The sequence below is a fragment of the Bicyclus anynana genome, chromosome 24 (assembly GCF_947172395.1).
Source record: "Bicyclus anynana chromosome 24, ilBicAnyn1.1, whole genome shotgun sequence".
In the NCBI taxonomy this organism is placed as follows: Eukaryota; Metazoa; Arthropoda; class Insecta; order Lepidoptera; family Nymphalidae; genus Bicyclus; species Bicyclus anynana.
In genome coordinates this window covers 4,212,781-4,239,240 of record NC_069106.1, presented here as the reverse complement: position 1 = coordinate 4,239,240, position 26,460 = coordinate 4,212,781, and the positions used below count along the sequence as shown (strand labels likewise).

The window sequence follows — 26,460 nt, the reverse complement described above, 5'->3', positions numbered from 1 at the left end:
TTTTATAAATATTGTTAATATTTTTAAATAAATAAAAGCATAAGAGAAGGTACATACAAAGTAGCTACCGATAAAATTCCCAATTTATTAGTAAAATATTAATTTCACACCTTTTGTATGGCAAATAATGGCGCAGGTGACAACCATATGCGCAGCCAGTCAATCTTGTTTGCGTCGCACGTTTTTCTATCCATCCTTATCAATGACTGTGTAAACTGTTGGATTGCGCCGAAATGACGCAATGAACGATAGCGAGTGACCGCACAGTTACCACGCTCGGAAAAGGCTTTTCTAATGTTTTGTCCACTCACCGCGAGATGGCGGCCCCGGAAGACAGTTTTAACATATAAACCGGCGCATGCGCCGCGGCGTGCATAGCCTGCCACGGCGTTCGCGCGATCACACGCTGTGTCGATAGAAAGCCTTCGCGTTCGGTACACGAACTTACGAAAACTTGTGTCTGTGCAATGGATATTGTTAGTTTGGACCCGACTGGACTTTATTAAGAAACACCAAAGATGGACGTCCTAACACTGGACCCAACCGGTCAGTATTGATGATGTCTCACAAGAGCTTGGACCCGACCGGCGTTTACTAAAAATCACAAGCGTTTATTGATCTTTCTTATTAGAATCTTACAAGAAAAAATGGAGGTCAAGGTACTGGATCCTACCGGTCAGTACTAGGGACGCAGGATGACAGGGCTAGATCCCACTGAAGTCTACTAAACTTTCCACCTTCTATGAGCCAAGATGTGTTGCGGGAACCGTCGTATCTCCACAGGAACCTGGCCAGAAGAAACATCTTCTTGCAGGAAGAGAAGGTTCACCTTCAAACTTAACCTGGATTGTTAACAAAAATAAAGCGATTGTACATAGTGAATGAAGAAAATGTCTGGAGGCGTTGGCAAGGTCAGATGGAAATCAGCTGATTTGCGCGCGCGTTTCGGAAAATTTCAAGAATATTGGAAAAAAAGTTCAGAAAAATCCTACATGGAACGCGTTGCGCGGCAGAAAATCCTTGTGCAAATGATGTAAGTTGTTTTTCTCAATCTCTGTTGTTTACGTAATTATTTAAATTTAGAATTACTTTTCCAATTTCCAATTCAAATACCCAATCTCCATTTATTTACCTAGGTTACCTAACTTGTAAATTGCATGACTTTTAACACTAAAATCTATCTTTCATTTGAAAATTCAATTATTAACCTTTTTTTTATTTATACTTATTTTCTACTTACAATTAAATTCATTTATAAATATGTATATAAATAACAATTTTCTTCAAAATAATTAAGTGTAAGCCTTTGAAACTTAAAAGATAATTAATTTTAAAATCATAGCAAGTCCTTCGATCTTTATTTCATGTATTAAATATTATTTTAGATATATTAATTATAATATCTAAAAAATAATAAGTAATAACAATAAATATAATAATTTTATTTTTTTTATTTGTACTAGGAAACCATAACACATAAGTAGTTCGATATGCATGGTTATCGCACAGCCTAACACCACATACAAATTGCTATATTGATAAAGTGTTTATCATCAAATTAATAAAGAGATTGTCATATTTGATTTTACGTCCGAATTTCGGGCAGTATCGCAATTTTTATGGCACCAACCGCGGGGTCGTTGACCGGACATATTTTATTTCATCGCGCGCTTCCACACACACTAAGACACTCACACGTACGTAGATGAAAGCACGCACACAGGTGAGTCTATCACCGCGTGTTTGTACCCAGTTTCGCAAAAACACATCGACTCATTTGTATTATGAATGTTATAGGCTAATTCGATATGATTATTTAACTTTTATTTTATTTATACTAGCCGACGCCTTGAGTATTCACCCGCGTAACTCCCGATCCCGTGATAACAGGGATAAAATATAGCCTATGACAACACGAATAACTTTCTTTTAATAAAATATTTTTCATGTCAACAAAGCCAAATTCGATTACACAAAACTTGACTTGCCTAGATTGTAACGATTAATTGCTTCTAAATTTGAATACTTACAATTCCACAAAAAATGGTAGATCCTATGAAGGAGTATAGGCATTGATACGGTGGGCAATTTTTAGGGGGTGTTAAAGCATAGCTGGAATCTAGGATTAATTACTTGGGGGGGAGAGGGGCTGGATCCCGATATCATGTCTATTATCAGTGTAATAATAGAATTCCATATTGGTAGCCCAGAATCCTAGGGTGGGCACAGGTCAATTCTAAAGAGGGTCAAATATATCATACAATTTTGTTAAGCGCAATATCGAAGTCAATAAAGAGGTTAATTTTTTCATTTCCTTACTATAAATCTTAGTAGAAAGATTAGAGTCATGAGAATCTTACGTAATGAGAAATGAAGAGTTCCGTGAAAAAACCAAAGTTAATGACAACGCCAAGGAAAACAAACTGGGTGGGCGTATAATTCGCAGAACCGATGGACGTTAGGGTCCCAAGGTGTTAGAATGACGACCCCGTACCAAAAGGCGCAGTGTATATAATTATCCCTGGAAAAGACGTAAGTCCAGCCGTGGATATTCATTAGATGATGTGATGATACATGTCTGGAGCAAATCTGGCGATGTACCAAGCAATTTAGCTTTCCATTACGAAGTTAGGCTGACGCTAGAGAAAAATATTAACTCAATTGATTAACCCCATCCTAGGATACTGAGCTACCGATTTGAATTTCTGTGATGAACGCCGAAATACTTGATAACTAGCTGACGCCGCGCGGATGAAACCGCGCGGCGTCAGCTAGTTCCGGTTCTTATAAGAGTACGGGGATAATATATAGCCTATGTCCTTCCTTGATAAATGGGCTATCTAAGACTGAAATAATTTTTCAAATCGGACCAGTAGCTCCTGAGATTAGCGCGTCCAACCAAACAAACAAAGTCAAACTCTTCAGCTTTATGATATTAGTATAGATTTTACACAAAATATCATTTAAAATATCAAATAGTAAATAATTACAACTTGTAATAAAAAAAACCTATAAGCAATAAAGATTTTGAAAAATATATTAAGACCTTTTCTGAAACCTACCATAGATACAAAAAAAATAAGTCGAGCCGTTTCAGAGGTCTGCGTCCACAAATATTTGCTAATGAAATTCTTATATTGAGTGTCGACTGTGTTCAGTGATTTGTAGGCGCACCCCAGGCCCACCTAATAATAATCCTAGATACGCCCGCCCGCTACCAAGTCAGAGTACAGGTGCGATCTTAGTAAAGAGCTTCGAATAACTCAGTTTAATAAAAAAAAATCCCGCTCTCTGTTAAAATTTACCATTTGCTGTCATTATTGGTAATACTTGGCCAGTGTAAAGCGTCAAGTCTCGTAAATCTTGGTCAGTAAGGTATAAAGTTTCATAAGCTTCCTCATAATTAAATAGTGTTTTATTATGCGCGTGTTTTTCAAATTTCATAACGAGTCCACGGCCGAGTGTCATAAGCCCGCCGCCTCCAAGTTCCAAACTCCAGTCCGACAAAACGTATACTCCAAGAGATCGTGGAAAATTTCAAGGTGATAATCAAGACTCTGATAGTGTGGATGATTTTTTCTGTAGGTTTCATCTATCTATCTAAATAAAAAATGTAGACGTCACAATATTCTAATAGAAGTATATTATAATATAATATATGTATATCATTTTGTTCTTGACATATTTGACAATTAAGTTTATCCCACATGATTTGCTATAGTCATCGCTTCATCTTAACAGAACATAATTATATAAAATACAATCGTGAATCTGAGTTATGTTTTAAATGCTAAATTAAAAGTCACACAACATTTATATTTGCCTTTTTGAAACCAAAACTTTTTCTGTCGCCTCAATTTTTTTAATATTGGCTAATATACAATTCTAGTTATATTCCCTTCCAAATAATCAGAAAGTCCATAATAGGGTAGTTATCTGATATCAAAGTTAAGGATTTCATAAAAAAACTTAATTTAATTTAATGACGTCACAATGTTACTTGATGTTCTAAACGTCAAATTAATTGTTAACTTGACGTCACGAAACAGTCGAATTTAAGACTATCATGGCTGTCAGGCGTTCTGACTCGTATTGTCGAAAACATATTTAAAAATTAAAATTTTCACGAAATCACGTCTAAAAAAATTTGATAATTTTTTTTAATATTAGTAATGAACGATAATGAAAAATTCAAGACCATTTAAAAAAAATATCTCGTAACTAGTCCAACGATCGGGAATTAAATTCTTGACCTACCGGATTAAAATCTATTTCCTTATAGGTGAAGCTATTGAAGCTGAGTAATAAAATTATTTATTACTCAGTATCAGAATTTGCCATTAGCTCCTAGACTACAATGCCCTGTTTGCCGAAATATACCAGTTCAACAACCCGACGAACGCCCGATCGGGAGTTCAAAATAGACGTGGAAGCTCCTCGGCGCTTCGGCGACATACAAAATTCGGCTCATCATTCTTTACTTTAACTTTAAATGCATGCATTAAAAACCACGACCATTGTTATGTTGTAAAATTCCATAGACAAGATTATAAATTGAGAAAATTTAAATAATATACCTACGATTAGTTTTTGTATTTCGAATACGTATTCTTAATTTTTTTTTTAAATTTATTATTGCTTGTAGGAAAAGGCAAAGGTACAACACCACCAGTAAAGGCAAAGACCGTATAGACATGACCATTTTTTTATTTAAAGTATAATTTCCTCGGAGGAGTAGAAATAGGTACCATTAGCTACTCATCCAATACCAAATCAAACTTATGTGACAGGTTATAAAATATAGTTTTGTTTTCTTATTATTACATTAATATTCATAAATAAAACAATATAAATATTAAAAAATAAATAAGAGTACTTAACTAAATACATCCAGAAAATTCTATAATTTTTTTTTCAAGCAAGAACTTAGAGCACTGTAATTACTAAAAAAATGTACAATTTTAATTTTAGAACACATTTCTCGAACCGCTCCAGTTTACAATAAATTAGCTATTTTAGGTACTAGGAGAACATTAATTTTGGGCATTTTGTTTAATATGCGACCGCCATGTTTCGAGTCAGTGATTTGATTTAGCTAAGTAAATTCTGTTTTGGATTTTTTGCGCGTTGGCGATGAATCAGTGCCATGATAAGTTTCGCACATGGCGATATTTCGCGTGACCTTCCTTGACCCCGGGCGGTTTCAATGCAGTGTGGCCTGTTTTTGGTATTGCGTCACCATAGGTCACTACCTCTATTCTATTCTAATCTTTAGACTAATAATAAAGAGTAGTAAGATAATACTTTGTTTGTTACGATTAAATTATTACTTAACTACTTAATTTTATAAATTCTTTCACCATAAAGCTATATTCACCGAGTAATTTGCAATATTTCCCCGTTTTCCCACAGGTAAGGGAACTACGCAGGTGAAATAGCGGCGAGTCTACTAGCCATAGATAATTAAAAAATATTAATTTTATTATAAAATAAATATTTTTAGTTACCACCGACAAAGATTACCGCCAAGCGATTTAGCGTTCCGGTACGATGTCGTGTAGAAACCGAAAGGGGTGTGGATTTTCATCCTACTCCTAACAAGTTAGCCCGCTTCCATCTTAGATTGCATCATCACTTACCATCATGACTAGTCAAGGGCTAACTTGTAAAGAATAAAAAAAATCCCTGACATTTTTGCGCCAGAGCCTGGGCTAGAGAAGTCAAAATAAATTGTGGATATTAGAAACAACACAACAAACAATAATAATTTACATAAATATACCTTGAAATGCTATTTCATGCCTACTTTTGTAAGCTAATACGAACTTTTTCTGCCAAAAAGAAAAAATAATTGTAGGTAGTAGGAAAAACACATAAAATGGTATATTCGTACAGGGACGAAATGCGATTTTGCTTATTTCATACTCACTTTAGTTTTTGACGAGATTTTTAAGCTAGAGAAGCATAAATTGTAGGCGGTAGGGAAAACGAATTAACTCATTTTTTACACGATTTAAAAGGATTACGTCACCATAGGTCACTATACCTTACTAGCCATATTTTTTGCTCATAAAGTTATGCCTCGCACGTGGTCCTCTTCCTTTGTTAGATCATTTAAACTCATGCCAGCTATTTTCGGTAACTTAATATGGTCGGGACGGGCTATGTCGTAACTTAATGTGGCGTAATTTGATTGTGATAACGCGGACGACGTACTGGTACGTTTTTATCTTTACTTTAGTTTACTTACCTTTCGTACAATTAGTGTGTTATTGTTGTTCTATGGAAATATACGTGAGTTGAGTACATTGACTGTATAATGGACTTGGTCTCGTATAGTTACATTGGGTGTTTTACATAGACCCAAGGAAACCATGGCCTCAGTTGCAAGACAATTTAGCTAATTAAACTAAGGGTTTCTAGTCAAGAAATTAGAAACCCTTAGTTTGATTTTAAACAGTGTTTTTGAGAGGGATTTCCACTACATGGATCGGGGAACTGTCTTTGCCTTCATGATCTCCTGGTAATTAGTTTAAAAAATATATCAAAACTAATAGGACAAGTTTTGATTGTTTTGTTTGTTTATTCGTTGCGAATAGTCTATGAAACTTTTTGACTGATTTAAAACAAATATTTCAGCATTGGAAAGTTATATTATCAGCGAACAACGTCCAGTACATTTTATCCCCGTATTCACACGGGAATACGAAACACGTGAGTAAAACAGCGGGGTGTCTGCTTATTATTACTAATTCAAAAAAAAAAATTTTTGCAGCAGAATTTTTTAATAACCAAGACGGCTGCTACGCTATGACATTCGTCCGCTATGCAAATAAGCACTTAATACTTACAACTGAAACGTCTTTAACAATATAATTATAATCGTCCATTTTTTTATACCGCATGCGTGTAGAAGCTATCCGTGAATTGATGTCGGAATATGTCGCTTTTTTTTTAATTCCGCTGATGCAAAATACAACGTGCGCTGCACAAAGGTGCAATACAAGGTCACTTGACAGCTGGTGTGTCTAATTAAAGGGTTTTTATGTTAAAATAATTAAACAGTAGTAGGCAAAGGCAGGTGTATCCTAGTTGGGCTGAAATAAAATCAATAATTTAAGATAATACCGAATTGGAGACATTAATATTAAATATCTTAATTCTTAGCTTACGAAGAAGTGAATGTATTTCCATTTTCGTCTTTGTTAAACATTGTGCTGAGTTCTTTAGGAAGTACAGACATCCTCAATCTATATAGTATTGTTGTAGTCTAAAAATACCGAAATCAAACTGACACTGAAGGGTCAGTTTGATTTCGGTTGTCAGTCAAAAGTGTTAAGTCTCAAATGGTAATAGTACAAGATCCGGCATTAAAAATATATACCCTCATCTGCTATTTAATTGGGATGAGAAATAAATCATAGAAAATATTCACATTGACACATTGCACATAGGTTGCATAATTAAACTGAGGCCGAATAGTATTAAATGATTAATTATTATTATATTTATTTTATATTATAAAAAAATCGTATAGCACTTAAAGGAATATAGCCAAAAGAACTGAAAAAGTAAAGGTTGCCTGCTTTCATACTGCAACTGTGGGGTTGCCAGATATACAAATTTAAATAATGTTATTTATATATTTCTAATGCCGGATCTTAGATCACAAAGTAGGGCACTGCATTGTAAGATGTGTTCATAGCAAATTATTTGTTTACTTAAAGGTATTGATATAAGGTAATTATTACATAAATGGTTATAGGCAATTGTTTTCCATTTAACACCATACCTAATGAGTTAAAACTAACTCATTAAAGATCTCAATTGAATGAATTTATATAGTTCGAATTAATTGAATTAATTTAATAAAAGCATTAACATTAACTTAATTTCTTTGCATTCGTTCTTAAATGTATATGATTCCGATAAAATTAATCGGTAGGAATATATTTACAATTCGAATTAATTTAATTTATAATTGTCTCGAATTTATTCTCATTGTATTTGTTTTAGATGTTATATTTCAAATAAAATAATATTTAATTCATACAATATAACTAGATACTCTCTTTACTTCGTGTAATCCCAACTCCCTATTCTACTTTTGCCTAAATTGGCAACTTCACGTTATTCATGCTGCCCTGGTACATACTTACATTGGCTTACAAGATGGATGTTAGGAGGTTTGAAGTTACAAAATAAAAAAACATTTGTCAGGTAAAGTCAATATTGAATACACAAATAAAATACCTATTTTACTTATATATGTATTGGTTTATATTTATTCATTTATATTACTTGTTTTATATTTATTTATTCACGAATAAAATACCTGAAGAAACAAACATATTATTAGACCTTTTTTAAGCACTTTGACTTCTATTTTTTAATTGAGCTAAATGTTTTCAAATGACAAAAAACAGCTTCAACTAAGTAAGCTATTACTTCTTGGTAAGCTATTAAAAAAGGCAATTCGTGTTTGGGTTAATTAATTTATTTTTAAAACTACAATAATTACAAAAAGAACCCAAAATTTTAAACATTAGACAATTTTTTTTTTCTAAATTTAATGAAAATTTTGGCTTTAAGACTACAAATTAACAAGCTTATCAAATACATTAAAAATCCTAAAATGAAAAAAAATCTGCTATTAGTCGTGTATTCATATAACAAACAGATGAAAAGATATTTCTAAAACAATAAAATGAAATATTTTCGCCAATGAAATATCTATCAACGTAAAAAGAATCTATCGTCGAAAAATATTTTCAAGGAGTCAACAAACCCTAGTCAAGGAACTGGTTTTTTATTAGTTTGAACTCCAATATTTTATTTGACTATTCTAATGTAATCGAACACAAACAAGCGATGACTGTTTTGTTGAGTTCAATAATACTATAATTATTTTATTTTTTGTCTCTAATTCACTAATTATTTAAATTATCTAGAAAAGTCTACGACGCTAAACCTATATGTTGTCATCATAGTTTGGTATCATTCATTATCAGCCGATAGACGTCCACTGCTGGTCACAGGCCTCTTGAATGGACTTCCAAGCATAACGGTCTCGAGCCGCCAGCATCCAGCGGCTCCCTACAATCCGCTTGTCCACCTAGTGGAAGTCGACCAACACTGCGCTGTCCGATGCGGGATCGCCATTCCAGCACCTTGGGACTCCAACGTCCATCGGTTCTTCGAAATATGTGGTCTGTCCATTGCCACTTCAGCTTCGCGACTCGCTGAGCTATGTCAGTGACTTTGGTTCGTCTGCGGATCTCCTCATTTCTGACTCGATCAGAGATACTCCAAGCATAGCTCCATCGCTCGCTGAGTGGAGTGCACCTCTAGCTTTTCAGTTGTGTGCATTTTAAGATATTAAATATCACGTGTCTCAAACGGTGAAGGAAAAACATCGTGAGGAAACCTGCATACCTGAGAATTTTCTTAGTTCTCTACGTGTGTGCAGTCTGCCAATCCGCATTTGGCTAGCGTGGTGGACTAAGGCCTAAACCCTCTCATTCTGAGAGGAGGCTCGTGCTGTAAGGGAATCTACTGAAATGATTTTGAAAATTATTTTACTAATTGAAAGCTACGTTATTTGCGAGTGCAATATCCACGGAAAGGGGAACTTCGCGGGAGAATCCGCGGGTCGTATGTTAGTATTAAATAATCATTAAATTGTTTTTGGTGCCACTGAAAACCAACCCAAATGGTTTTCACCTTTTGCCCTTTTCATGTTGTATCTACCGCGTATATACGATAATTTATATCGTAATTAAACGAAACAAACCAAGTCGATAAATTAAATAAATGCCATGTCACTTAAATAATTAAGGAGGTAACTTTAAAGTGGTGAGGAAACGTGGATATATCGGATTTCGATTCAACCCTTGTACCATTTAACTATCAAGGCTTTAATATTAATTTATGCATGACAATTAATACAATACGAACTGTTACGTTTGTTCATTTATGGATTAAGAGCTGTTATGGTCAGATCTTCTACAAAATTCAAAAAAAATAAAATTCATTTGTTTCAAGTAAGCTTAGTTCACAAGCACTTTTGAAATGTCACCGGTTCGAAAGGCAGGCAGGCATTTTTTGAAAACTGAATGTTTGTCAGCTTATTCTTATAGGTCTTAGGCAAACAATGGAATGTCGACCGTGGTAGCTTCTTTGGTGAGAAGCAGAAGCGTTCAAGGGCCTCAATTATCCATGTACAAATCGTATTCTTATATATTCTACAGGATATTATATTAAATCCAGTCACCAAATGCTTCATCAACCTTTCGCTAGATACATTAGCCACAAATTCAATCTTTAATTGTGTTTCGAAGCTAAATAACTAGCGCTTGAGAAAACGATTTCTCATATTATGCCGAGGAAAATATAAAAAAACACGCTTTTTAGACGATTAATCGACATTTATTCGATTGAAACCTTCTAAAGACAACACGGTCCAATTCCCATCTACATCATCTTCGTCCACTGCTGGACATAGACCTTTCCGAGAGCGTGCCGCCACACACGATCCTCCGCCTTCCTCATCCAGCCTTCCCACTACCTTCTTAATGTCGTCGGACCATCTAGCTGGAGGATCTACACTGGTCTCCACTCCAGAACACGTCGGCCCCAGTGGCCATCTATTCTGCGACAAATATGGCCCGCCCACTTCCACTTCAATTTGATAATCCTTCTCATATCCTACTGTATACTGTATACTTACTTTTTTTGGGGGAAATCAGTTTTTGGGATACCCGACTTACCTGGGGGACAAAACATGTTATGTGGGAAAATCCCCTCGGTGGCAACCGTCAACGCATTTTGGTAGGCTCTAGGACCTCAATTACACTTGCTGATGCCTTCGTTGCACTACGCCTCTAGTACTCGTCTAAGAGTAAGATTATTTTTATGGTAAAGATTCAGTTTTCAGTTTTTTTTTTATTATGGAAGGTCTAGCCATCGCAAGCTTTATTACATCGTAATTGCAGATGTATATGAAGTAACATAGTTTTCCAAGTTGACCGTTCTAGACGGCTATGACATCGAGAAATCAAATAAAAGACTGAACTTTAGAATGCAGTGGGTCACTTGACCATTTTGATCGTAGATTTAATTGATTGGCTGGCTTGATTAGCGTAGGAATAAGGATTGTATCCTTTACCCTTCTAGTATGGCCGGAATAGGGATTAACTCATTTAACCCTCTTCATGACAGGAATCATGTGACATCATTTTTATGTTAGCCTGCTACCATCTATGACTACGAATTCTCTTGATATGAAAAATTATAGTCAAAAATAATAATGAAAATTTTCAGATTATAAACATGAAAATATTGAAATCACTAGGCATTTGAAGGACGAATTCTTTCTTCTGATGATATTAAATAGGGGAATGAAAGTTAGATTATAAGTATTCTTTTGAAATTTAAACAAATTAAAAAAACATGCGTTTTTATATATCTTTCTATTTTTTTTTGTTTATGAGTTACTACTTAAACTATAGGTATTAAACTCAGTTATTCCAATATTTGCACTGTAATTTTGAGAATTTACTCCGATTTTTAAAATTTTTAACTTCAGTCTCTACTTTCATTAGCTATAACATAATGGTTACCACAAAAGTTTAAAGTTTGTTTTTAAAATAAGATATTCTTAATGCACCGCAAGAGATTTCAAAGATTCTATAAACTCAAATGTAAAGGTTGACCGTCTGAATGCAAACACTGGGTCATTCCGGACGCGGACTAAGCATTACATATATTTTAACAACAACCTTGGTTATGCCAATCCAAGTTTAGTTGCATAAGCCACTTGCATAATGGGTAACTGATTGCCGTAACCGACAATGTGCCGGCGACTGCGTTTTTCAACCGACTTTGTAAGTAGAGGTTATCAAATCACTCGGTACATTTCCATCACACCCACAGAAGGATTCTTATTATGGGCGTAGCTAGAATTCTATCTAGGGTTACGCACAAATGACATAGCTTTCTAGTAGTAAAATAATTTTTAAAAAATCGGTTCAGTAGGTCCAGAGCCAGAGATTACTCAAACTTTACCACTTTACAATATCTATCTATCTATATCTATCGTCGTCGTCATCAACCCATATTCGGCTCACTGCTGAGCTCGAGTCTCCTCTCAGAATGAGAGGGGTAAGGCCAATAGTCCACCACGCTGGCCCAATGCGGATTGGCAGACTTCACACACGCAGAGAATTAAGATACTTCTCTGGAGTGCAGGTTTCCTCACGATGTTTTCCTTCACCGATTGAGACACATGATATTTAATTTCTTAAAATGCACACAACAGGAAAGTTGGAGGTGCATGCCCCGGACCGGATTCAAACCCACACCCTCCGGAATCGGAGGCAGAGGTCATATCCACTGGGCTATCACGGCTCATCTATATCTATACTTAGAATGAAACAGTAACAGGTAAAATTCTGTACATTGAAGGTATTTTGCATAAGAAGAGGGTGAAATAGGGGTTGAAAGTTTGTATGGAAAGTCCTTCATTTTTAGAGTTACAGCTTTAAAAATTTGGTCGTAAATCATAAAAAAAATACCAAATATAATGTGATTCAAATTTTTGAATCACATTATAATTATATAAATAAGCTTGAAAGTTTACATTGATTTTCAAGTGGACGAAGTCGCGGGCGACCGCTAGTATATATAGTTAAAGAGACGATTTTCTTAATCCATTCGGTCAACATTGTATGTAGTTTTAAATTTTAATTATCGTATTTTATCGAATTTGCGTCAATACAGATGTAGACTCATTTAATAATCCTTGACAATTAAAATACCTCGGGTTTTCGAAGGCAAAATGTGCAATTTTTTTAATAATTGGCGTAGCTATAAAAATGATTCTACCTATGTTACATAGGTTAGTTAGGTACATATTAATAAATATGAAACTAACTAACTATTATATTTTTACATGTAGATACCTCGCGGTTTCAATGCGTAGATCCCGTTTCTGTAAGAATACGGGAATAATATATAGCCTATAGCCTTCCTCGATAAATGTGCTATCTAACACTGAAAGATTTATTCAAATTTGTAGGTTCTGAGATTAGCGCGATCAAGCAAACATCAGAAACAAATTTTTCAGCTTTATAATATTAGTATATATTTGATACTAATATTATAAACCTATTAAAATTAAAATGATAAAATTTCATTTACCTACTGTGTGATATTCACTAGTAAGCACCGGATGATATTGGTTACATAGAATCTCAATGTGAATCTCGTGTATGTCAACTAGCATACGTCAAAAATAGTGAATTACACTGCAAATGAAATGCATGATAAATGACATTAAATTGATAATAAAGTAGAGAATTTGTGTATTGCATTGAATTTTTAAATATCTGTCAAGTATGAAAATTTATTAACTCCATACGAGTAAAATTCTAGTATGTATTACAAAGTAAACATTTCTACTCTTATCGGTACCTGTGGCTATTTGTATTCATGAGAATTTTATTGACTGCACTTACACTGCAAACAAAGTTCTTGTTTGAAATTGGAAATTTTTATAATTTAGCATACCTTTTTCTGCCTTTTGATGTTAAATTGAATTATTAACAACTTAAAATTCTTTTGAAATGTCACATAATTTATTATTAGGTAATTATTATCAACTAGCAGACGAATAACGTAGTTTCATATTAATAAAACATAGCTTTCTATCGGTAAAATAATTTTTAAAATCTTTTCAGAGATTGACCCCCTACAACCTCACAAACGTAACCTCTTAAAATATTAGTATTGCTATAAAAATATTTAACTTTTTACTATTTTCAAACTCTTTGTTTGAAATTCGGCACTGAAGAATACAATAGACCCAACTTTACGCTACATTGTTGTTTTCTTAATTATTTCCTTCTGACAGGTAAACATCGATTACTTATATGTTTATACTATTTATTTTTGCTGATTTGTACACTATTGTAATAGATAGTGTTTTCTATCTACCAAATCAGTTATTAACATGCATAAATTATAATATTTACATAAAACACCCTAAACTTACTAATAATTACACCGAATAACAGTACAGTCTTGACGTTAATATTTTTTTAATAGGGGAGATGTAGGTAATGGGGATCACTTAAGCAAAAACAAGAATAAAAACATGTTTATCATTTAACTATATATTGTTCTATTATAATCATAAACTTTACTTTCTTAACTATCAACTGAGATCAACTTTCATCACATAAGTTTACTAATTTTGGTACAATCAACGAAATAAAAAAAAGTACGTTTGATCACCATTGTCAACATCGGTTGGCAATAGTGATCAGTATGTGGGCAATGGTGATCAACACATATCGCACACATAATTGTGCGCAGAATCCCATCCAGTACATTCGGCATGAGCCCAGAGCCCACAAGAAGTGCACCGGTACCATGTCTCATTGTCTCGCCCAAATTCGCCACATACAAGACACAAGTTCCCTGCATCTCCTGCATCATCATTTTCATCATCCTGACATAACTCATCAGTATTTACATCTGACACCGAAGTGTCATTAGAGTCCTGTAGAATTTTCTTCTTAACCTTCTCACGACTGATCTTTTGTGGATTGCTCTTCTTTCCTACTCGTTTTCCTTTATTCTTCGCAGCTTTCTCCTTCTTTTTATTTTCTTTATCCACTAGGGCGTCTTTGAGTGGTGTGGAAGTCAAAATAGTTGCATGCTGTTTTTTTCTTCCTCCGTTTGTCTTGACAACAGTTTTTTGTTTAGGCATCTGAATGAAATTTTGGATTGTAAGATTTGGTGCCATGTCAGTCCTTGATTCAGAAGTAGTATGACAAAATGTGGATGTGCTCGGAATAGGACTAATTCGATCTAATTCAATAGTAGCTGGTAGGGTTGGTGCGGTGGATGTACTCGGAATAGGACTATTCCGATCTAGCTCAATAGTAGCTGGTAGGGTTGGTGCGGAGTCAATAGCAACAGCAGAAGTCGATTCAGCAACATCTTGAACTACAATTGGTTCTACCTGAAGGACTTCAGCTGGCAGAAAGTCTTCATCTGTGAAAACATTGGGATTTATAGGAAATATTCCCGTTGCTCTGAAACCAGCTTCGCCTTTGCTCATAGAGGCAACATTCGAAAATGCCTTTTTGACTAATGAAGCAACATCGTATGGTGATATTTTTTGTAAAAGCTGGCTTTTTATGAATAAATCGCATTCTCTTCTATATGCAGCCTTGAATGGACCAAAAAAGGACACATCCAATGGCTGCATGCGATGAGATGTGTGAGGTGGTAGTGATAGCATATGGACATGGTTTTCCTTGCAATACTCATATATCGACAAAGAAATGTGGCTTGCATGGTTATCCAACACTAATAGTATTGGTTCTTCTGCAGAAGGTTTGGTAAAGTGGGTGAAGTGCTTGAGCCATTGAAGGAAAAGTTCTTCATTTATCCAACCGTTGTCAGAGCATTTATATATTGCTCCTGTTGGGCCATCCTCTTTCGGGGGAATATAAACATTGGGGGGACATATCCACCAGTGGCGCTCATGGCGCAGAGTAGAGTTATATTCTTACCCCTTTCCCAACTTGTTATGCTTCCTACTCTCTTTTGCCCTGTTGCAGCCAATATTTTTCCTGGATCCTGGACGGTAGATATGCCAGTTTCGTCGCAGTTGTATATATTCTTTGGTACAAACTTGTATTTTTCTATTAGCTCTTCTAGCAGCGTGTAGAATTGTTGAACTTCAGTTCTGTTGAAGGCTGTAACCCTGTTAATGCTAGTAGCTTCGGGCTTCCGCACAGAAATATTATTCCTGGTAACAAATCCATCAAACCACACTCGTCCAGCCAACCTCGAAACGGTATTAAAATTGTGTTTCAGCTTAAGGGCTTCAGCGTATTCAAATGCGGCTCTTTTTATTTGATATGGAGTGCACCCATAAAATAAGTTAGCCATTTTCTTAATGGTGTCCGCTAATTCTTTTTCCATCTCAGGGCTAAATACAGTATAACGACCGAGATGAGGTGGCTTAATTATATTTTTCTTGTACCTCTTGTGAAGACTGGCAAATGGAATATTCATCATCTCGGCAGCTTTTCTGATTGAAAATTTTTGTTCTTCAATCAGCTTTACAGCATTTGCCAGGTCGTCTAAAGTCCATTTAGCTTTATTTGTTTTTCTAGCACGAGTTTTCGGCATCTACAAACAAATAATAACACTATTTTACCAAAGCTAGTTAGTGTGGGCAATGAGGATCACTATGTATGTAATGGGGATCACCCGACTCCCATTACCTACATGGGAATTGAGACGGAAAAAAAATGCCTGACAAAAAAATTCAAGTTTAATAAACGAAATGGCTGCTGGATTACAAGCTTAAATGTTACGGCTATTACATATTAGAAGTACAGAAGTAAATACTTATTATTTTGTGACTTACCTCGTATTTATTACGTCGAAAAATTAGATCAAAATGGCGCCAAAACTTCACACGTCTGTCACTCGCGAATGCGTCGCGCGAACTAAAGCCAGGTCCCAGTCGCCAACGAATATGATGCAATACTAGCATATAAGTACATTCGCATCGTCCGATCGCGTTCGGTTTTTGTTATATTAAGGTGATCACCATTGCCAACTGTCTCCCATTGCCTACATCTCCCCTAAGTTCGAAAATATCAGAATTATAGTATTTATATATTTGTATAATCAAAATCGCAGTCAAGCAATACTGACTAATTACCGAATAAAAAAGAAATAGATAACCCCAAAGCTGATTTATTATCTTTCGCTCCTATCTAGTATGTAAAGAATCAATGATATCGATTCGTCATCAAGTCATTGACACCGGTGCACCGATACTGGGAGATGATGATCTAGAAGAGGTTCAATCAACTCTGCATCTCTAATCAGAGTAATTCACCCATGCGGTCGCTTCCCGGACGCGGAAAAAACTAATTGAAAAAAAAATCTCTAAAATATTTATTATTTTAGTTAGTCTGTATTGTATTTATTTTAATTTGTTCCAAATTTAGTTTACGTAGCACACGTTTTTATATTAATTTTATCATTTGCGGTTAATTAATTTACTGACTTGATAGATGTAATTCTGCATTAATTGGCGATTATTGAACATTTAAATATAATAAAAATAATAGATTTTCATATTATATATAAACGTCGGTCTGTTATATCTAAATCGACGTTTACATTACTGAAGTAGCAAAAGGTATCGATTTATAAAAATAGGCTAGCGTTTTAAATGTCATTTAAAAACAATTTGCGCGCCATCTATAAAAAATACTGCACTTATTGAGAAAACTTTTTAAAATTCAAAAGGTTACGCATTTTTTAAGTTGAATGGCTTGGACACCACGCCAATATCTAAGATTTAAGAAACATTTATTTTTATTTTTAATTATTACAAAAAAAAAGAAAAATATTTTTTTCACTGGTCAATGATCTCACCTGATGTTAAGTGACAATGCAGGTTACCATACCAGTTTGTTAATAGTTAGGTTATTTTGCATAGTCATAGAGTTCATTGTAAATACATATTGACATTTTCATTATAATTATTTGACAAGGCAGACGGCGTTCTTACATAAAATATATGTATGTCTATTTATTAATAAAATAAATTATTAAAAAACAATGCCCCATGCTGCCAGGTGTTTGATATGTTTCAACTTACTTTATCGGCATACTGTGTTATAAGTTCAGTTGCTATAAACTCCTTGTAACCCATGATCGCCTAGTACTTAAAACATAGTTACGGCTCACTAGCAAAATATCACACACAAGTTTTCGCATTAGTCCGTAACCTCCCTTTACACACACGAAAACCACCAACTTACACACAACATGGCTGCCTATTTTCGGGATGTTTGTGTGTGAGGAAAATCTCTCACAGAGTATATCTATGAACCTGTCAGTGGTAGTAATATGCTAGTAGTAGGTAAGTATCTCATGGCAATGGAACGTGTGTTAATAGCGACGCTGTTTCCGCATAGGCTGTTCTGAGAGCCAACGAACACGTTAAGCGTGTGAGCACGAGATCGTCAACCTTACAAATTAGAAAAAAAGTCACCCAACGCCGCGCGTATCTTCACATGTTAAATTAAATAACCTTCATTAATGCACACGAAAGCAATTTTTTATTTTTAAATTCCTTAACATGAATATTACATATAGATAGTCTTATCGAAACAGATTGTATATAGAACGTAGTAAATGACAAAAAGTGTTGTGATTAAAATGGAATGCGTCAAAATGTCGTCAGTGGCTGTGATTGTGACGCGCCTACACGCGCTCACGCACACCCCTGTAGCTGCTCACCAACACACTCGCCACAACTACATTGAAAGCGACCACGTCACAAGCTGGCTCTCGCGATATCTGCCAGCCTGGTACCTCGTCTCCCCGTAATAAGCTGAAGATAACTCGCTTTTCTTGATCTGCTAAAGGAATGGCATTATTTTGTTGAACTTTCGCGTATCTTTTCGCCTTCAACACTTATAGTATAGTCATTGGTCTGAGAGTATACAAGAATTAGTATACCTACACAGTGTTAGATTTAATAATATTCAAAGTTTGCAACTGAAAAATATACATAGCCATCGTTGGTTACTACTAAATAATTAGTTTCGCTATAGAGGATATAACAAAATTTTAATGTGACGTCACATTTTAAACACATTTTGTTTTATAATAAAATTTCCAGATTGATAGGTCAAGGAAACCTGCCAGTCATTTACATGATTACTCTCATTGACTGTCGTTAGTCCGGCTAGAACGACTTGTACAAACCTCCAAGCGTTCTCTGATCGCCTGGTACAAAGTGTTCTAGTTGACGATCGTGCGGATCGTCGAGAAAAGGAAGAGACGGAAGATGATCACCACCTGAAGAATTAAAAAGTTGCTAATGACGAATATTACATAAACCGTGAATAATGTCCAATGCGGACCAATATCGTTAAAACTGAAATATTGCTTGCGCGGAATTTAAAAAGAGGATTAACGTGTAGCGCCATCTGTTGTTGAATGGCAGACAAATATTTATTTATGGGCATGCGAGTTTAAAAATATTCTGTGGTTAATTCGCGGGATATTATAAAGTTTAGGGCACATGTCGTTTGAGTTTAATTGAACGGTGACAGGTGCAGGGAGCCTGCGAGCCAAGGATGACCAGAGACCGGTGCGCACTGGGGCAAGTGGCATGCGCCAGCCGGTTTTTGCCCGGGGACACGATACACTTCTATTATAATTAGTGTCTTCATCAGACGATTGTAATGACTGACCTAATGAATACAACTGACAAACTAAAGCTAACTTATCTAGCGTATTCGAATAATTTTATACTATCGAAACTTTATAGCACTACCCCTTCATATTTTGTTTTAACGGCTAATGTTAGGATCAAAACATTTGAAATTAGACGCTATTCTTTTTTAAACAATAACAAATAGCGTTTGTCTGCAATAACTCTTGAGGGTAAGTGATAATACAGAAATATGATTTTGTAAAAGATTTTAAAAGATTGTTGTCTAGAAGATAACTATTCACTCTTGACTTGAAGATAGCAATTGCAGGTTTATGTATGTATCATTGTAATTTTTATTTAATTAAATAAAATAAAGGGTAGGAAAATGACGTATTCCAGACCTTTCTAGTGTGTATGGGAAATTATGAAATTAACGATAATGCAAACTGGCCCATCTAGGTATACCTAGAAGCGCTATTCTGTAACGATGTTTTAATAATTCGACTTATGTGAGTTTCGAATTCTAATATAACTCTCTCTATCTACAGTATTATGTTAAATTGAAAGGGATAGAGACGAATTCGTTGAAATTTCTATTAATACCTTTAGAGAGTAGCGCCACAGATCTGTGTTATATTCGGCAATCCTATAATAGAACAGAGAAATAGGAAGATTAAACACACACATTCCGAAATATATCTCGTACTACATATAGTGACAGGCAACCTGTCTGTCTAATAAATTATCGCTAAACCGTAAATAAAATCCAAGAACAACCTATGTTTTCCATATAACACTGTAAGTTGTAAATACACACATAAATATGTCATCGGGGAAACGGCTGCGTTGCAAGCTTACAACACAGAAAAAAGGTAGACAAGTTTTTTAATTACCCCATAGCTATTTCATAACATGGACGCTTAAAAGGCGCCGCATTCTAAAAACAACAAAAGCAATATTGAACATCTATCCAGAAACAATTAGCTTGCGCAAACGACAATGGTACTTTTGTTTCAAATAAAATAAACACTTTTTGCAATAAAAAAATGTTTGCCAAAAAAAAGTAATAAAGCAAGCCGCGCATTACGTCTTTTTAGGTGGTCGCTTTTTAATGCAAATCTTTTTTTTTCTTTTTTGAGAATAGTTAAGGTGTTTTATTGTTTATCCATCAAAGGCGGGCCGACACAAAGGTGCGAATATGGACAATACAAAATTGCACATTTAAAATTACCTTATCGGTTAAAAATGGTTTTTAGTTATGCACCTTGAAACACTTAATGCAGGCTAAAAATGCCATCGATATTTAAAACATTTCAAATGAAAAACATACCAAAAACTTGATGATAGAAGAGGTCATTGATAATATATATTTTTGTTTAAATTTTTCAAAAGCTGTTATAAATTTGTAAACAAAACTAAGTGAATATGTACCTATATACCTTATCAACCGATAGACGTCCACAGCTGGACATAGGTCTCTTGCATGGCTTGGACTCCAAACATAACATGTACCTATATAACTATTACTAAAAGAACTAGCTATTTAACCTCATTGAATCAATGGCTATGCGGCTACGGTTGTAGGTCGGAGTCACAGTAAAAATATATACAATTTTTTTATGTGTCGTAGTCCTCAATTTGGCTATGAAAATATTGGGAGCTCTAAGAAATACTCAGCTGCTTCTTAGTCTTATAAGTCTAGATAAGGATAAGATAATACCCTCTCCTAAACACTTGACCATTAAGGCCGATGAGAAAAAAATTATAGCTTGTACATCAATTTAACATGACACGCTCTGAGAAGACCATAAAGTATTAATATTACAAAATTAAAGTACACATGTCTACAAAAAAATGTGGCATAAAAACTACTTGCAGCTTAAGTAGAGCATATTAAGGTCACATTAAAAAAAAAACGAAATATGCAAACTCCTTGGCCACCTGACGTGCATTGCAAGCGAGATATTGACCAAAGTGGAACCGGTCAAGTTTAGAGCATGTATTATCTTACATCAAGTATTAAATAAGGCAATATGTACGAGATACAAGTCTTTCAATGTGTCAACGCGCTTAAATGTATCGTTTGAATATTGTCAAGTTACAAGTCAATACGAGTTAAAATTAAAAAGAAAAATTAAAACAGGTAGATGATTAAATGACGGGAATTCAATAATTTATCTTGAATCCCGGCTAGGCCGTTTGAGGTTTTACTTAATTGGTTCAGATCTGGCTGGTGGGAGGCTTCGGCCGTGGCTATTTACCACTCTACCGGCAAAGTCGAACCGCCAAGCGATACATGACATCGGAACTAGCGTTCCGGTACGATGTCATGTAGAAACCGAAAGGGGTGTGGATTTTTATCCTACTCCTAACAAGCCCGCTTCCATCTTAGATTGCATCATAACTTACCATCAAGTGAGATTGTAGTCAAGGGTTAACTTGTAAAGAATAAAAAAACGCACACACACAAACTTTCGGCTTTATAATATTAGTGTGATTCATACAAACTATTATTTAAATTTTACTGTCGTAATTTTGCCAAATATCTACCTACTTGGATTATTATTTTACGATTAAAATATTAATTTTGTTTTTTTCTTTTTCAGGTAATTGCAATTCTTTGGCTCCGCACACCGAGCTTTTCAAGTTTCAACGTCTTAACTTCGTGAACCCCATTTTTACGTCCAATACTCACTAGATAATAAGTAATTATTTGACTGAATAAATATTTTGTCTCGAGAACTTACATATCTCTAATGCATTTGTATTTTAATTGTATTTAAAAAGAGTTAAATAATTTAATTATTAAGTTGATGCGGCTTTGTTGGCAATATTAAAAATAGATTGTTCGTAGTTTTAAGAAATTAATACATTTTTTATCAATTAAAAATAAGATTATAGATTAGCTAAATTAATAACTATAAAATAGATTACGCAATCTTATTTGTGCCAATAAAGTGGCATCGAAAATAGATGTAAGAAAAATTTAAAGACAAGCATAAAGAGGCAAATGGGTTTTTTGAATGGTTATCTTCTTTCGACTGTACATTTGATGAGGAACCTTCAAAATTTACCGTATTTATAAAGGATTTTATTATCTTATATTATTGTATAGGTTTAAAGTGTATTTTTGTGTTTATTTCCTTTTGTTTTTAGTTTTCCGCATAATTCGAGTTACCAATTTGACTTTGCTTGGAGAAAATGTAAATAAAATAATCATCTTTCGCTACTGCTATGCTTTTGTTTTATTTTCTTTTTTACGATTTTTGATAAAAAAAATCTGAGAATAAAGATCATAGCTCATTCGAGTCACTCGCATTGGAACCACACTACTTCAGCCTCAGACCAACTATTGTATAGGACCTACCTCGCTAGATGTTACTTTTCTGACAAAGTATATGATCAATGATCTAATGCGATTATAAAAGGTGTCTTTAAAGAATCGATGTTAAATAGTTGTAATCATGTTAGTCGGTTAAAGAGCTCGGTAAAAATACTTTTATGTGTAGTTGAATGGTGTGAAAAACGGACAAAAACTTTTAGTTTAGTATAAGATATATACCAAATCTAAGATCGTTTTCCTCAGAAAATGACAGACAATTTTGTTTGTGACTATGAGTGCGATACAGGTCCTTCTATAATTGGTCTGAGACTTCAGCTGACAGTTATTGACAAGCGAAACGATCTATGGTTCGTGCACTGTAGTTTGGTGCGGATGACAGTTACCGTATGACGTTCATAAACGAACTTATAACGTGAATCGCGGCAAACTTTCAAGAGTAACATGAACTGTCACCCACACTTTGCTACAGCGCACAAACTGTAATACTACAAGTTAATGTAGAGAGCATCCATAGAATTTCAAATAAAAAGACTAGTTAAAACACGAAGCGAGGCAGTTTGGCTTTAATGAGCTATGATCTCAAGAGTAAATCTAATTTTACATGGCTTTTACCTCCTTGTGAGTTTTAGAAATTTAAATTCTTATAGAAATAATTAATTTGTTAAACGAAAATAATCATATAAATCAAAAAATAAAATAAATGATAAAGATACGAATACTCTTAGCGCCATCTGTTATAGAATATCAAAGTTACTGATCTCTGTAAATTGACAGTTGACTTGAATTTTGAATTGAGTTGAATTTGAATTGAGGATAAAAATAAACTATATTAAATTAAATTCTGACAGGAAGATACTCAAACCTTCGATAATCGACTATTTTCTATTCATAGGTACGCATAGAAATTCCGAAAAATGAAAAAAAAACGTCTAAAATGAAAAAAAAATTAAATAAAATTACATACTAAAAAGTACGTAATATACGATTAAAGGTGTATTTTCGATTAAAGATGGCATTGTTTTAATATAATCGTAAATTACCTACTCTATGAATTGAATAAATTGTGAAAACTATTATGAAAAGCATAGGTACTTTTAGTATAAAATATAAAGTAATATCTTCGAAATTCAGTATAACTGACTTCGAAAGTCAGAATCACTATTATATGTATAGCATAGACTGAATTATAAAGGGTGATGGGGAGTATTTCCCATAACGTCCAGGTGTTGACGAGACCACATATTTTAACCGAACTGCATAAGTAATATTTAATTAAATAACTACCGAAAGTGCGCGACTTCGTCCGCTCTTAGACGTCCTTAATCCATTTCTACAGTGTAGTATTGCTGTAAGAATGGAGTAACTTTTCCCGTTTTTCCAAAGTTTCTATAACGAACATATAGACAGACAGACAGACAAAAATTACTGATTGCATTTTTGGCATCAGTATCGATCCCTAATCACCCCCTGATATTTATTTTGGAAATATATTTCATTTACAGAACTGATCTCTCTACAGGTTTATTATTAGTATAATATTAGTATGCATACCCCGGACTGAATTCGAACCTAAACTCCGAATCGCAGGCAGAGGTCATATCTATTGGGCTATCACGGCTCTCAGTGCGATACTAGACCATATGTAATTAGTCAGAGTTCTCACAAGATGTACCTAATCGTTCTCAAAAGGACTAGGACCCAGAGCCGTAAACGTGTATCTAACATAGTTATTAGAGTTGGATACACTCGGTTATAGATGGCGCTCTAAACAATATCGATCGATCATTCTTAATCATTACGATGAATGATGATCTGGGAAACGGGATATTTTATAGTGTAGATGGAAGCAGATGGCCTCTTGATAGTAAGTCACCATCGCCTAACAAGCAGTACTTCGCTGGACATACCAGGACCACGTTTTCTAAGACTCCACGAAGGAAGATGAATATTTCTTAATATAATCGATTGAGGTTTTCTTATTGGTTCAGGTCAGGCTGGTGAGGCTTCGGCCGTGGCTAGTTCTCACCCTAGCTTTCATCTTAGATAGCATCATCACTTACTATTAGGTGAGATTGTGGTCAAGGGCTAACAGCTAAAAAAAAGCACTCCTAACGCAGTATTTTCCGTTATCAGTTCGAGGAACATGGGAATGTTGGTTGTATTTAAAATATATGGGAAATATTATTATAACAAATAATTCCTAGCAAGCTAGTAAGTAAATACAAGTCTCAAAGAATCCTTTACAAGCGTAGACTAAATAAATCTTACAAAGACTACAGCATCAAGGTAGTTCATACCGATATTACCTTCATACATACTCGTAGTAATAAAATGCACTTACAATGAAATGATAGACGTAAACTCGTGTTACAACATAATACATCTTATATTACTATTAGGTATCTATAGAAGAATTTAAGCCCACGTCTTACTAGACACGGGCATAAGTTAGTTATTTCTGCATATGGTCTCCAAAGAGTAAAAAAATCTTTTGTAGGTTTGGGTGTACTCTTCTATAACAAGATCCCCAAGACTGTGATGGACCTGCCAATGCATAGCTTTAAGCAATGTGTTAAAAAACATTTACTTGGTCGAGGTTACTACAACATTGATGAGTTTCTTAAAGATAAAAGCGCTTGGAGGCCATTGGATCAGCTTCCACCTTCACACAGGAAATAAAACTATAAGAAATTGTAATTGTTATCAATTGTAAATTATAATACTGTATGACTTTTTCAAAAGAGCAACTGTTGAGTTTCTTGCCGGTATCTTCTCAGCAGAACCTGCCTTCCGAACCGGTGGTAAAATCTTTACAAATAGTCAACTGACGTGTCAAAAGTGCTTGTAAACTGAGCCTACTTGAAATAAATGAATTTTGATTTGATTTGATTTGAAGCTGAAAATGCATGAATAGGTAAACAAGACTAGGAAACTGTATCTTGTAACTGGCTTTACTAAAGTATTAAAGTTTCCTTAAAAAGCATAGAGTATATAAATCTCACAGAGAGTACAGCAAAAAGGTAACTCTTACCGCTATTACCTTCATACATAGTTGCAATAAAACGCGCTTGGTATATCTATATTACACGTAAACCAATGTTACAACATAGTAGATACATTTATAGCATTGAATTATCGCTGGACATACGTAAAAAAAAAAAAAAAAACATACATACAGCCGAACGTAGAACCTCCTCCTTTTTGGGAGTCGGTTAAAAATAGAAAAAAACGTTTATGGTGACACACAAAACACCTTAACACTATTGTAGTGCCTGATACCTTAACCACTTGGGTAAGCCAAGACCAAAAATAGTATACGTAAGCATCAGAACACCACTTTTTCATGTTTGGCACAACCGTGAAAAAGGTTTCAGATAAGCATTGTGCTGCATGTACCAAGCAAAAATTTCCATTAGGTATAGAAGCTGTAATGCATCTACGTATTTGTCTACTCTAAGCGTTTTATATACGTAAAACGTCTACAATAGGCAACTTTATCTTGTGACTTTACCAAATAGAAGTATCAAAGTGTCCCTAACAAGCATAGAATAAATAATTCTAACAGAGAGAACACCTTAAACGTACACCGTACCGTTATTACCTACATACAGTACCGATATGGTATAATCGCGACCACTTACGAGTAGATTTAATATTACCGAAGTACTAACATTTGATGTATTGCCTAGCGGTATCTATGTAGCTAGTCTATGTAGGGCTGCGGGCCCGTTAATAGCTGTCTAGTGATGTGAACGGAAAATCACGACGCTATATCGATATGTCTCGTATTTTGATTTTGTTTTCTTATTTTCCTTTCTTTTCTTACTTTGCAAGAAGTTTGTCTATG

The 26,460-nt window shown here is 34.6% G+C and overlaps 1 protein-coding gene and 1 long non-coding RNA gene across 2 annotated transcripts; one reads left to right on the top strand and one right to left on the bottom strand.

Annotated features, from left to right (window-relative positions):
* Nucleotides 1–22,505, top strand: LOC112056612 (uncharacterized). Its single transcript, XR_002887606.2, has 2 exons — nt 1–1,033; nt 21,877–22,505. It is a non-coding gene; the product is annotated as an uncharacterized LOC112056612 (long non-coding RNA).
* On the bottom strand, nt 14,112–16,664 carry LOC128199452 (uncharacterized). The gene is made up of 2 exons (XM_052889019.1): nt 16,451–16,664; nt 14,112–16,209 (listed from the first exon to the last, which is right to left on the bottom strand). Exon 2 carries the CDS (start codon nt 15,308–15,310, stop codon nt 14,345–14,347), a length of 966 nt encoding a protein of 321 aa, XP_052744979.1. The 5' UTR covers nt 15,311–16,209; nt 16,451–16,664; the 3' UTR covers nt 14,112–14,344.
* Nucleotides 22,506–26,460: the final 3,955 nt, after the last annotated feature.

What these genes read in the sequence shown, in the direction of transcription:
- LOC128199452 (XM_052889019.1), bottom strand. Translation starts at nt 15,310, where the DNA reads ATGCTATCACTACCACCTCACACATCTCATCGCATGCAGCCATTGGAT.